General features: G+C 44.8%; 1 protein-coding gene across 1 annotated transcript; it reads left to right on the forward strand.

Moving 5' to 3' along the window:
* The first annotated feature begins 1105 nt into the window (after window positions 1-1105).
* Window positions 1106-14799, forward strand: aebp1 (AE binding protein 1). The gene is given in 22 exon segments (XM_034546830.1): window positions 1106-1166; window positions 1169-1313; window positions 1315-1349; window positions 4136-4438; window positions 4526-4579; window positions 4998-5057; window positions 5392-5451; window positions 5543-5614; window positions 6880-6957; window positions 7628-7737; window positions 7824-7963; window positions 8852-8936; window positions 9461-9605; window positions 10061-10140; window positions 10280-10403; window positions 10511-10707; window positions 11203-11376; window positions 12090-12215; window positions 12308-12554; window positions 12658-12797; window positions 13154-13253; window positions 13355-14799. Coding segments are annotated over 22 exon segments (3138 nt in total). The 3' UTR covers window positions 13957-14799.
* The last annotated feature ends 261 nt before the right edge of the window (window positions 14800-15060 follow it).

Raw genomic sequence — 15060 nt, forward strand, 5'->3', positions numbered from 1 at the left:
ACGAGAAACACGACGGGAAACACGACGCGAAACACGACGAGAAACACGATGGGAAACACGACGGGAAACACGACGAGAAACACGACGAGAAACACGACGAGAAACATGATGGGAAACACGACGGGAAACACGACGAGAAACACGATGGGAAACACGACGAGAAACACGACGAGAAACACGACGAGAAACACGATGGGAAACACGATGGGAAACACGACGGGAAACACGACGAGAAACACGACGAGAAACACGACGAGAAACACGACGAGAAACACGACGAGAAACACGACGGGAAACACGACGAGAAACACGACGGGAAACACGACGAGAAACACGACGAGAAACACGACGAGAAACACGACGAGAAACACGACGGGAAACACTGTTGCTGTATTGTGTTCACATTGTTATATATATATATATACACACACATATATATATATATATATATATATATATATATATATATATAAATACACTGTATATGAGTTATTGTAGGCAAGCAGCGATCCTGGTGTCTATTTTCCTCTTCAGAAGGATGTTTTCTATCATTGAATCAAATAAAACGATTAAAAAAGGTCTTTCTTTAAAGTTCCTTCTTTCTTTCTCTTTCTTTCCTCCTCCCTCGGAGGAATGTCACATGTGGCAGATGCTCCTCCCCTCTGCTCGGAGATGGGTGAGGGGAAAAGGGGGTGAAGGGCCATGAGGGAGAGATGTGAGGAGGAGGAGGAGGAGGAGGAGGAGCAGGGAGGTGTGTTGCTCTGCTGCTGGAGAAAATCCACTCCAGACAGATACTCTTCTCCAGCAGGATCAGGAGGCTTTAAAACCTCCAGCCCACAAACCCTTTCCTCTTTCCACGCTGACTCGCCTTCAGAGGTAGGAGGAAGCTCTCCAGACCTCCGCTGGCTCATCCTTTTGTTCTCTGCAGAACACAACCCCCCCCCCCCCCCCCCCCCCTTTTCACGTCTCCTGAGACCTCCACAGGAAGCTGAATCTGTGCGTCTGCAGGTCGGACGTTGACCGCCGTGAGTCCGGAGTAGATCCGTCTGGTCCGTCTCTTCCCGGTCTGCGTTGTGTGTGTTTTTTTTTCCCACTTGGAGAAAAAATGAGGGTCGAGGTGCTGGTCGTCTGGGCGGCTCTGACCCTGAGCGGCGCGCTGGCCGGCGCGCGGAGGAGAACCGACTCCCAGCAGGTCGGATTCACGCCAGAGAAACCCGAGGACTGGTGGAGCCCGGGAGACGGGGCGAGGAGGAGGACGGCGTCCGAATGTCGGACGAGCCCGCCGCCGAAGTGGTGGAGGAGGAGGAGAAGAAGACCAAAGAAGAAGACACCTGAGGAAATTGAGGCAGGTAAGAAGGAGCCACGGTATGACTTCAGAAGAGGTTTGCATGTAAACGTTGCACATTTTCTCTTGACCTTTCCCCCCGGCCTCCGGGTCCTCTCGCAGCCTGCAGCCAGATACACAGACCGGAAAGGCTGCAATCAATCTTTGGAGGCAGGAAAAACATTCGGCTCTTATCTTACACAAGAGCTCCAGCTTTCTGTGCGAGTCACTCTGACAATCGGCCTTCCAGAAAACGCGTGTTCGCCCCCCCCCACCGAGTGCACTCGGCGAAAGCGTTTCAGTGATTCAGAGACGACGAGGCGTGAAGCGTTGCAGTCGGCAGGTCTGACGTTTTCTTGGCACCGACGCTGCAGCCGCCGTTGTTTTGTCCCTTCGTGCCTCGATAACGTCTCGGAGAAGAGACACGCTTGTGAAAAAGAGAAATATTTCCACTACGCTCTTTCCACAAGTGGAGCAGGAGGGATTTACGAGGGCCCACTTCCAGTAGCTCCGATGGCCTGGATGTTAACTTTTCCGCTGCATGAAGCAAAACCACAAGACTTAGCGGTCGGAGCAATTCATGTGTGGCTGATGAAAGGGCCGTAATTAACTAAACCAGAGACCCCCAAAACAAGCTTTGTTTATGCGGAGGAGGCTCGCCTCTGCTTCACAGTCACATTTTGAGGTTTTCTGCAGTCCATGAACGCTGTCAAACTTTTGTATACACGCCTGGAAAGTTAACCCAAAGCACACGCAGCAGACGACGACCTCCAGTGTTTCAGAGTTTTTACATTTTTTATATATTGGAAAGCCTGCACGGTGATTATTACATCAGGCTGGTCTCGTCCAGCATTCATGCCTACGATCAATAACGCGCCGTCATTTGTAGACAAGATTATTTTGTTGTTAAATTGTTATCACTTCATCAATCAGGAGGTATAAAGACATTAAAAGCCCCCACAGTGAACGCTGGTTGTTGCTCGTGTGAAACGAGAAGTCAGTGTTGATTCATCCTTCACGTAACTTGTGTAATGTATTTCACGATCATTTCCTAATCTTAACTATGTATTTCACAATGTTTTCCCCAAACTTAACTACATATTTCACGATCTTTTCCCCAAACTTAACTATGTATTTCACGATCTTTTCCCCAAACTTAACTACGTATTTCACGATCTTTTCCACAAACTTAACTACGTATTTCACAATCTTTTCTCAAACTTAGCTACGTATTGAGTTGTTTCCTGGGAAAACGGAAGTTTATTTTGAAAAGACTGTATGGATATAACGAGCATAATGTTGCTGGATGTCGAAAAACGCACAAAATGTGTCACTTTTGGTCAAATATACAAACACTTTGGTGCAGACTGAACTTTTCAATGGAAATGTGGTTCTTAAATTAGATTTTGATACTGAAAGACAAACGTGTAAGTTATTCAGAGTAAATTACGTCGTTATGAATTGGACAAAGAAACTATTTGAGTTTGAGAAACCAAAACCAGCCTTGAGGTCTGAACCCTGGACCTGGAGCAGATGTTACATGTCGTCTCCGGTTATTTCCGTGCACACCGACAGTCATGAAAAGTGGCCGTCCGGTTCTCCGGGGGTGAGTAATGGGTTGGCAGTTGAGGGGGTTGTTGTGTTCAAGGACCAGTGGAACATCGGGGAAACCCGTCTGGGTGGAGAACACAAGCCGCCTTCTGAGTCTAATGACGGTGGAGTAAAAACACTGGAGATCTGCTCTCTGTAATATTCCATGTAGTTTAAACCAACTACTAAAAGTCTTTAATCAGACAGTCGAGGAGGCGTAGCGCCACACAGAGCCGATTGAAGGTTCTGAGGTCGCCTTCTGTCCCTCAAGCTGAGGCTGGGACTCCAACAAAGTCCATTTACTGGGTCTCATTTATAAAGAATTTAACATGTAGATGTATTTGCATGAACTTAAACTTATATCTCATCAAATGGCAGATTTACGTATTCAAGATAACAATACGGTGATGTGGGAATGAATGGCAGTAAAGATGTTCTCTCATCACGATTTATAGATAAGGCCGGTACTCTTAGAAAAGAAAGGCTCCAAAAGAGGTCTTCTTGGAGGTCTGAGCTTCCACCCAGAACTATTTGCTTCTGGAGAACCCGTTTTTAAAGAAAGCGTCTTTGTAAGACTAAAGGGTTCCAATGAGAAACGATCTCCTCTGAGGAACCCCTTTTTTGAGGGTGGTTCTTTACAAGACAAAGGGTTTCAATTAAGAACCCTTTTCACCTGAGGAACTCTTTTCTGGAGAAAGAGTTCTTCAAGGCTTGTTGAAAGAGAACAGCCCCAGTCGAAGCTGTTGAAGTACAACCACCTCGAGGGTTCTAGGTAGAGTTTACTCTTTAACCAGAGCCAGGCTAGCTGTGTACCAATGTTTCAGGTATTTATGCTAAGCTAGGATACCCTCATCCCAACTATATCTTTGTATTAAGAGCACAGATTAATATCAATCTGCTCTTCTTACTCTCAGAAAGTGTATACCCCATTTTACAGTGAGGAAGTGACCTTCAGATCAAACTCTTGTGTAACTCTTCCTTCATGCATGTACAGTATCGCCTTTCAAAAGGAGCAACTGGGGAGCTCATTACACCTTTGGAAACGCTCCCCACTCTTTCTTGTTTGGTTTTGGACCAAAACAAACCGGCCAACCGAACAAATCCTCCCTAAGAACCACAAAAAGACGATAATGAAACTTTATATAACCCTCCAATAAAATGTTTTAAAGAAGCCTCGTGGATAACCGAGTGTTTCTCGTCTCTTGACTCACCTCTCTGAAGCCAGAGCAAAGAAAGCCGCAGAGAAGGAAGCCAAAGCCAAGAAGCAGAAAGGCCCCAAACCCACCAAGAAGCCAAAAGCCCCGAAGCCCACCAAAAAACCCAAAGCACCAAAACCCACCAAGAAGCCCAAAGCCACCAGTAAACCACAGGCCACGACCACAACCGCGGCGCCAACTGCGGCGACAACCGCGGCGACAACCGCGGCGACAACCGCGGCGACGCCCGCGGCAACGCCTGTCACCGAGAGGCCGCCTCTGGACGAGGAAGAGGAGCGCCTGCTGATCCAACTGGGCTGGGGCACGTGTACGTGGTGTTGTTGTCGTTACTCAAGCTTTTCAGAGAATATTCTCCATATAGTTGTTTTTAACTGTTGAAGTTTGATCCTCACAGTGAATCGACCCGAGACCGGACCTGGACTGGAAGAGCCCATCGAGCCGGACCTGGGTGAGACGGGTCGCCGAACCGGTTTTCTAGAGCTCGCTTACAAAATACAAAAATAAAGTCGAGGTCATTTATGACAGAGAAGCAGAGACACATCAAAACCCCGAAGTACAACTTTGAAGTACTTGTACTTTACTTGTTCTGCTACTTTATACTATTACAACTACACAGTCGGACACATTTACCCAGCATGCATTGCTAAAAAATAGGTCAGTTTTTTAAAAGGTTTTAAGAGAAGCACGATGAATATTTAGATGTGTTCAACAAGCGAATAAAGAGACTAAAAGAGGGAACGCAAAGAAGAAGATTTAGTTAATGCAGATTGTTTTTTTCCTCTATGCTGACGATGCACCTCTGTTATAATATAATTATAATGTAATAATGTTTTAATAATACAGTTTATATGCTGTGTTCCTCACAGATCTGATGCGTCGTCGATACAACAAACAAGCTACCACCGAGTCCATCATCTACATACCAGGTACCCCTGATTTAGATTTGTATATATTATGGATAATATATATACTCCGTTAAGGTATCGAAGAGAACAATTTAAATAAATAAAATTAAATGAATAAATAAAATTAAATAAGTAACATCTAAAGGAGATATTATCTCTATAGGGCTGGAGAATATATATATATACAAATGATTTCAATATATCGTGATAAGGGCTTGGATTTTGGATTTCGTAACATAAGTTTTGAAGTCATTTTAATTAAAGTCCCTTCTAGAATATTATTTCTAACTTATCCTTCCGTACTGACGGCTCATCGTAACAAAGAAAAGTCTGTAATCATCTGTTTGTGTTTCAGAGGAAACCACCTCCATCCCGTTTGTCGTCCCCTGGTATGAAGAGTATGATTACTCGGACTGTACGTCGATCTTCACGATAACTTCCTATCGATAACCAAACGAGTTATTGATCTTTGCATTGAGAAGAGTCCTTCTGATTCTCGTTCACAGTGGCCTCCAAGAAACAAGAGGAGAAACAAGAGGAGGAGGAGGAGATGGCCCGAAAAGAAAAGGCAGAAAAAGGTTTTTTATTCATTTATTCTTTGTCTGGAAATCGTGTGGATTAATCCTGCAGCGAGCAGCTATTTTAGCAGATTGATGAGACTTTCTTTTTAAAACATAAAACTATATGTTTGTGTTTTTAAACATTCACATATTGAGATAATTAAACATAAAAAGTGAAATATAGATTTACACCAGATTTTTCTTTTATCCTTAATTCTTCTGTGGTTTGTTATGAATGATGGAAATGAGAAGAAAAAAAGAAGGAAAAAAAAGTACGTTGAATATGATGAAAAGAAAATAACAATAGACAATAAAAATATAAAAACATAATAAAAGCAATAAACATAGAATAAAACAATAGAACAATAAAAATTATAATAAAAACAATGAACATAGAATGAAACAATAGAACAATAACATTATAATAAAAACAATGAACATAGAATAAAATAATAGAACAATACAAAAATAATAAAAACAATACATAGAATGACTCAATAGAACAATAACATTATAATAAAAACAATAAACATAGAATAAAAATATAATAAAAACAATAAATAGAATGAAACAATAGAACAATAACATTATAATAAAAACAATAAACATAGAATAAAAATGTAATACAAACAATAAACATAGAATAAAACAATAGAACAATAACATTATAATAAAAACAATAAAAATATAATAAAAACAATACATAGAATGAAACAATAGAACAATAACATTATAATAAAAACAATGAACATAGAATAAAAATATAATAAAAACAATAAACATAGAATAAAACAATAGAACAATAACATTATAATAAAAACAATGAACATAGAATAAAACACTAGAACAATAAAAATAGAATAAAAACGATAAACATAGTGAAATAATAGATAAATATGGTAAATAACAAACAGATAGCAGTACTTTAAAGTATTTAATAAGAGAAGAGAAGATGTGCGAGGGAGGATTGAGGTGGGAGGAAGAATGATATTTAAAGCTCTGACACCAGCTGGTGAATTCAAGACAGGAAGTGGAAATAAGTCTTAAAGTCTTACGCAACAACAACGTAAAGTCACAAAAAACAATCGACTTTGATTTCTGCACGAACGACCTCTGAGACGTGACCTTTGACCCACACTGATCTGAAGGCATGCTGGAGGAATGTGCGTGTGTTAGATGAATGTGCACCGGGGGAACACGTGCACGTGCACGTGCACGTGCGCGGTGCGGTTTGGATGGAGCGCCAGGTTTCTGACACGTTGTTTTCTCATCGCGCCGAGCAGCCGAGCGGCTGAGGAAGAGTTGGGAGGACGAGGAAGAGGAGCGGCTGAAGCAGATCTCCGTTCCCGTGGAGCTCAAGAGTAAGAAGAGCACCAACAGACACACTATTGTACTTAAATACAAAGTTCAGGTACTTTTGAGTATTTATATTCTCTACTTTATAATTATACATCTCAGAGGGACATATACTTTTTACAGAGGTACATATTGTACTTGTTACTGTACTTCATCTCAGAGGTAACTATTGTACTTTTTACTGTACTTCATCTCAGAGGTAACTATTGTACTTGTTACTGTACTTCATCTCAGAGGTAACTATTGTACTTTTTACTGTACTACACCAAAGAGGTACATATAGTACTTTTTACTGTACTTCATCTCAGAGGTAACTATTGTACTTTTTACTGTACTACACCAAAGAGGTACATATAGTACTTTTTACTGTACTTCATCTCAGAGGTAACTATTGTACTTTTTACTGTACTTCATCTCAGAGGTAACTATTGTACTTTTTACTGTACTACATCTCAGAGGTAAATATTGTACTTTTACTTCATTAAGCTTTTGATACAGTACTTTTTACTTGCCGTGGAGTATTTCCACATCGTGGTATCACTACTTTAAGTAAAAGGCTGTGAATACTTCTTTCACTGCGTCTCATTAAAAAGACAGAAGTGTGTGTGACAGCCTGAAGGAAGCCAGTGAGTGTGTGTGTGAATCAGAGTGTTTATAGACCCTCCCCCCCCTCAGACTGTCCTCCTCTGGGCCTGGAGTCCCACCGGGTGGAGGACGACCAGCTGCTGGCTTCCTCCCAGTCTCACCACGGGTTCGCGGCCTCGAGGGGACGACTCAACATGCAGGTTAGAGACTCGACCTTCGTCCGGGCCGCTCTGGAATTTTTCCGCTCGCGGTGTAAAAAGCATGCGGTTTTGTTTTTGGCGTGCAGGGCTCTGATAACGACGACGACATGCACGGCGGCGCCTGGTGCGCCGAGTCCGAGGAGCGCAACCACTGGTTCGAGGTAGATTCCCGCCGAGAGGTGGAGTTCACCGGGGTCATCACTCAGGGAAGGAACTCGGAGAAACTGTGAGTCCAAACTCTAAGTGAACGCTTTTATGGAAATATGGACTGAGAATTGTGTTTTCAAGTCAAAATTATGAGACGGGAGAAGATATTTTCTCATATTTTAGTCTTAGGGAATGTTTGAATGTTTGACAACCTCCTTTCAATCATCTTCAAGTCAAACTAGGAGCCTTCAATTATCAAAAAACTATTTTGGCCAGTAGGGGGCAGCATAACAAAAGCTGAAAACACAACGAAGATATACATTTAAAGATTTTTGAAAACATTAAATATTATTCTGGAGTCTGTATAACGCGACGGGTGCTGCAAACTGTCATCACTTTGTAAAGTAAATTTGTTGGCGGACAGTTTCATAATTACACATCCAAGAAACAAGATGGTTCAAGCAGCATTATGAAGCATTCGAGGCTTCTCGAGCGTCATTTAAATTCACGTTGTTACTGTGAAATGAAACTCGGCAGCGTCCTTCGTTTGCCGTTCGGTGAGAGCGACGTGATTGTTCATGGAGGAGCCTCGATGAATCCAAGTACAATATTCTCCCTCTTTTTGCTCTGTTTTTGGTCTCCACCTCCTGTTTTTGGTCTCCACCTCCTGTTTTTGGTCTCCACCTCCTGTTTTTGGTCTCCACCTCCTCCCGACGGAAACATCCGCCTCTCCGGCCGTCAAACTCTGCTCTTTGTTCAGCGGCCGGTCTCTAACTGAGTCCGTCGGCTGTTCGATGCCGAGCAGGAATTGTTCAAATTAAGATTAAAATAAGATGAGATGACTAAAGATAATCGTTTATTCGTCCCACGTCGCAGAGGGGAAATTTGCAGGATTACGGAAGCAAAGAGACATCGGGTCGAAAACAATAAAGAAGACGTAATAATGAATCCTCTCTTTTCTCCTTAGGGAGGACTTCGTGTCCTCGTACTTCGTGGCCTTCAGCAACGACAGCCGGGACTGGACGACGCTTCACGACGGCTACGCTGAGTGGGTGAGTGGAAATGAATCGATAAGCAACGTCATCTTACAACGGACAGGTTACCACGTAGAACTCATTTGACTTATTTACACTTTATAACAACTACACGCTGTTTAGCATTAGTTAAGTGTGAGTAAACCCTTAATTCAACCCTTAATGAACTCATTAGTATGCAATTCATACACAGTTATAAATGTGTTCATCTTTATTAATAAGCTTGAATATAATGCATTTCATGATTGGGTTTTCATACTTTATAAATTATGTATTCCCCATTTGTAAATGAAGTAATATTTATTCCAAACCAATTACTAAGGACTTGTAGATGATTAATGAGATCATTTATAAAAATGTTAGTAAATGATGGAGTTTGCATGTTCTCCTCGTGGGTTCTCTCCGGGTTCTCCGGGTTCCTCCCGCAGTCCATGCAGCTCGGGTTAATTGATGACTTCTACGTCATGTATTGTCTGTATTGTGTTTTCCCGTCAATCGATGAGTAAACAAATGCCAGCGTTACGGTTCCTCCTCTCCTGCAGTTGTTCTACGGGAACGTGGACAAGGACACGCCGGTGCTGGGCCAGTTCTCGGCGCCCGTGGTGGCGCGCTACATCCGCATCCTGCCCCAGAGCTGGAACGGCAGCTTGTGTCTCCGAGCCGAGATCCTGGCCTGTCAACTCCCCAGTGAGTTCACAGCAACCTCACCTCCTTCAGCTCGGGGGTCCTTCTCAAGAGCTTCATTCTTTACAGGAATATGTAATCCTCCACTGGAGGGGAAAACCCAACTGTCTGCCAAAGAAAAGTCTATTTCACAACACGAACTTCATAACCCCCGACTTTCCACCATTTCCCGGCGGTGTGAAGTCACTGAGTACATTTACTGCAGCACAGTACTTACATACAAATCTTCTGGTGTTTTTATAAAAATATAAAAAATCAGTTCACGGAATTCGGTAACGCTGTAATGGTTACGAAACAATGGTTACTTTCTACTTCTCCTCTACTACATATCAAAGGCAAACGGTGTACTTTGCACTACAGTACAAGTATCTGATAACTTTACTTACTTTGCAATTTGGTTATTTCCCATATTTTTTAAAGAAACGGCGTTAACAGCAAAAGCACGTTGCTTCTTTCAGGCAGCTACCGCAGTGAGAATGAAGTCAACCCGTCGGACGACCTGGACTTCCGACACCACAACTACAAGGAGATGAGACAGGTGTGACCGCCATATAAGGAGTGGGCGTAGTCTTCATGACTGATTGGGAGTTATGAAGCCTCGAGTTTGGGGCGATAAGGCCGTCGCCATCTTGTTTTGTTTTTTTCAACCGTTTTTTTTTGTTTGTTTTCTCTTGCAGATGATGAAGGTGATAAACGAAGAGTGTCCCAACATCACCAGGATCTACAACGTCGGTAAAAGCTCTCAGGGCCTGAAGATGTACGCCATGGAGATCTCCGACAACCCCGGAGACCACGAGACGGGTACGAGACAGACGGGCGGCTAAAGAACCGTCAAACGGACGCCGGTCCTCATGTGTGATATTACGGTTTCTTCTGTCTCCCCCCCCCTGCCCCTCCGCTGCCACCAGGTGAGCCTGAATTTCGGTACACGGCCGGTCTCCACGGCAACGAGGCGCTGGGTCGAGAGCTGCTCCTCCTGCTGATGCAGTTTCTGTGCAAGGAGTACAAAGACGACAACCCCAGAGTGCGCCGCCTGGTGGACGGAGTGAGGATACACCTGGTGCCTTCGCTGAACCCCGACGCTTACGAGCTGGCCTACGAGATGGTAGGACGGGGCGCAGCGCTCACCTAACTGTCTTGAAGACTCGAGTCGAGTTTGTGCTCGCGCTTCTCGCCGCTAGCGCCGTTGCATTACTCTCCGAAAACACCAGAGGGCGCACAAACCAAACTGTGAAGAAGACGACAAATATAACCGGCAAAACAACACAAACCAGCCTCTGCAAAGCCGAGGAGGAATTGTAATTAAGTCATACCTCATATTCATGGACTACTTTATCGTCTTTATTGAAGTCAAGTATTACATGTGTTGAATATCCTGTAAACTATTTAATTTGGCTTTAAAATAAGATTTTTCAAACCCCCTGTTTCTAAAGCATCTAAAAACAAAATGTCCGTGCACGACCAAGCGTCAGTATAAATTAAGCTTCAGGCGTTTTCTAGCATGTGGGGCAGCAGACAGACGGCACCGCATCGCGTTTTCTCATCTGGAACGTCCTCCGAGTCCGACCACTTTGACGTGGCCCTCCTTCTTGTCCTCCAGGGCTCGGAGATGGGGAACTGGGCTCTGGGCCACTGGACCGAAGAAGGTTACGACATCTTCCAGAACTTCCCGGACCTCAACAGCATCCTGTGGGGAGCCGAGGACCGAGGCTGGGTCCCTCGCATCGTGCCCAATCACCACATCCCCCTCGCAGAAAACTTCCTCAATGGCTCTGTGAGTTTTTGAAATTTTTTAAAAACCCTCTGAACCCCAAAACACGCCGGTGGGATTGAAAAAGCATGTCATCTGGAAACAATCGCCACAAATACAAAGAGGCTGTAAATTATAGTCAGATTTTCATCTTTCTGACGGTCCTTGAACACATCATGTGTGATGAACGCTTCCATCGGATAAAACCATAAATAGAAATGCCTTATTTCATATTTCGGCCCAAATGAACCGTTTTACTTTAATCAGATTCTGTAAAAAACATTAAATTCTGAGCTCCTCAGTGAAACTATGACGTCATGATTGATTCATCTGAGACCGACGGTCACGTGACAACAAATCAGAGAAACTCTGAACTTCAGGAAGTGAACAGAGAGAGAAGAGGAGACAAGACGAGAGAATAGTTCAAAACGTATAAAACACGTAGAGCATCCTATTTGTTTCTGACATTGGTAACGCTTGAAAATGTTGGATATATAGATTTCATTTATATAGGTTGTTTTTTTAACTTGTATTACGTTTATTTATGATTTATGTCATAATACCTGTTATTCTGCACTAAAGACGTGTTCTAGCTCTACGTCTAGTGGAGCAGAACTTTATATTACAAACACCAGAGACAACCAAACGCCCCGAAGCTGCTCGTGGTTCAGAGGGTCGAAATCCTCCAAACCTTCACCACTTCTGATCCAACTTTCCTCTGCTTCCTGCTCCCTCAGCTCGGCACGGAGACGAGGTCCATCATTTCCTGGATGGAGCGCACCCCCTTCGTGCTGGGGGCTAATTTGCAAGCAGGAGAAAAACTGGTCGCGTACCCTTTCGACATGCAGCGGCCGTCGATCTCTGTGAGCCCAGAACCAAATGAAGCGTAGACGACGATCTCACAGGCCAGATGGTAACCATGAAATACCTTCTTTTTTTTTTAACGCCGTTCAAGTCTACCGACAGCCGCCGCTGGAGAGGCACTGGCGACATGAACGAGGAGACGTGGGCTCGCATCCAGCGGCAGAACGAGGGTTCTCTGAGGGAGACGGCGGACGACGCCATGTTCCGATGGTTGGCCATGTCGTACGCCCACAGCCACCTGACCATGACGGAGACCTACCGAGGCTCGTGCCACGGAGAAGACGTCACTGGGGGTCAGGGCATCACCAACAGGGCCAGCTGGGATCCAGTGGTGGGCAGTAAGTGAAGGGAAGGAAAGTAGCGAAAGGTTATAGAAGAAAGTTCTGGATACCTTTGGACACCACCAGGTGTGAGTGAGCTCATCCTGTTCCTCTTCCTCAGGTATGAACGACTTCAGCTACCTGCACACCAACTGCTTCGAGCTGTCCGTCTTCTTGGGCTGTGACAAGTTTCCTCACGAGAGTGAACTGCCTCTTGAGTGGGAGAACAACCGCGAGTCTCTGCTGTCCTTCATCGAACAAGTGAGATCTGGAGCTAGACTCCTCTGGTTGTATAGAAGTCTATGCTTCGTGTGTTAAAGCTCTCCAGTCCATAAACTAATGGGCTACGTCAACTTCTTACATGGCGTCTCTGGCTGCAATAGGGGCCATTGGCATTATTGAGGTTTTTAGGATGTTTGCCCCCTTTCCTGGTCTGTAGGAGTTGTGGTGTTCCCCCCAATGTGAGCGCTCGTCGGCATTGGAGTCCATTGTAACTTCTCTAAACCATGAAAACCATCCACAGCCAGTCATTCCAGATGCAGGAGCTTTAAAGTCTCGTCTGCAGCACTTATTCAGATTATTCTGAGGTTGGAACTGAAACACTGTTTCCTGTGCAGGTCCATCGAGGGATAAAAGGTGTCGTGCGAGACGTGGAGGGAACTCCGCTACCTAATGCCACCATATCCGTGGAGGGAATACGGCATGACGTCAAAACCGGTATGTCGGTTCACACCAACAAAGATTCTTTGTATTTGACAATAATTAATTTTTTTGGTGCACAATTTCACCTCCGAACCGTTTTCTCGAACTCCTTTCAGCCGCAGGCGGCGATTACTGGCGGCTGCTGAACCCCGGAGAGTTCCGGGTGACGGCCAAAGCCGACGGCTACACCCCTCAGACCCGACTGTGCATGGTGGGCTACGACTCCGGAGCCACCTCCTGCAGCTTCACCTTGGCCAGGTCCAACTGGGACCGCATCAAGCAGATCATGGCGCTGCACGGCAAGAGGCCCATCCGGCTTGTGCCCAAAGCCAACGTGCCGAAGACGACGGCGGCCAGCCGCCCGGCGGCGGCACCCGCCACCACCGTCGACAGTCACGCCGCCGGTCAGAGGGCGGAGCGACTCAGGAGGCTCCGGATCATGCGTCTACGCCGGCTGCGTCAGCAGAGACTAAGAGCCGGTCTTAGCACCGCTCCGACTACAACAACCACCACCACAACAACAACAGCAGCAACAACAACAACAGCAGCAGCAACAACAACAGCAGCCCCCACGCCAATACCCGAGACCGAGAGAACCACTTCCTGGTACGACTCCTGGTTCCCGGAGGACGGTTGGGTGACGGAGAACCCGTTCGACAGCGTCGCCTTCGACTTGGTGCCCACGCAGGACGATCCCTTCGAATACACGATCGATTGATCTCTCTAAGACCTTCAGGATCCACTTCGGCTTTAAAAAGGAAACACGCGACACACAGGTTCACTATTTAGTTCTCAAGAGTTTCAACTTGTCGGGTAAACATTGACCACGTTTACACAAACCAAATATTCTGTTTTTTCTGCCGTTAATCTGAAAAAGACAATATTCCTAATAATCTCTTTACACGGAGAACGAAAGCGAATATTCCACAAATATTCCCATTTACACGCGATCGTTCATATTCCAATTAACCCGAACACGACCCCGCGACTCGCCTTCATCACCAGAGAGTCCCATGTCGACGCCGTCGAAAGGTTCGATGCCCAAACGCAAAATATGAGGAACATCGGGAGCCGCTTCTCTTCTGGCCGCGCATCTCTACTCCAGCTAACTGTTGGCTGGCTGCTTTGTGTTCAACGCGCAGAGCTGCTGGTCAACAGGAAGTCGACTTGTGTAAACGTGTCCAGAGAATGATGCTAGAAGCTGCAGGACACACACACACACACCAGTACGTCTCATATTCTGAAAGTGGAATATATGAGTGTGCGTGTAAACGTCGTTGTCGTTGTTTAAGGGAACATCCACGAGTGAAGATCCTTCACAGAGAATTGATCTGGAATTTTAAAAAAAGCTTCTGCTGAGCAGAGACTATACGGACGCGAGTTGGCTCAATAAAACAATACACAGCATGTTACCACACAAACGTGATATTATTAGCTACTCCTGCATTACAAATGTATGTATATCTTTATGATTCTTCATATGGCTTCACAGTGCGATTGCTGGCCTCAGTTAAACTGATTTGATGGACTGCCGAATGCATTTAATTAAAAGAGTTTTTCTAAAATGACCTTTGTCTGTGTATTATTTGGCTTTGTTAAAGAGATTATTGATCAGACAGAAAAAAAAGTAGCAATTATGAACTATTTTGGCTACTTCAGCACCACTAACAGTGAAGCTTTATTTGTTAAAGCTGCATTCTCTCTCCTGACCACCAGGGGGCGACTCCTCTGGTTGTATAGAAGTCTATGCTTCATGTGTTAAAGCTGCATTCTCTCTCCTGACCACCAGGGGGCGACTCCTCTGGTTGTATAGAAGTCTATG

The sequence above is a fragment of the Cyclopterus lumpus genome, chromosome 12, assembly GCF_009769545.1.
Source record: "Cyclopterus lumpus isolate fCycLum1 chromosome 12, fCycLum1.pri, whole genome shotgun sequence".
Classification (NCBI taxonomy): Eukaryota; Metazoa; Chordata; class Actinopteri; order Perciformes; family Cyclopteridae; genus Cyclopterus; species Cyclopterus lumpus.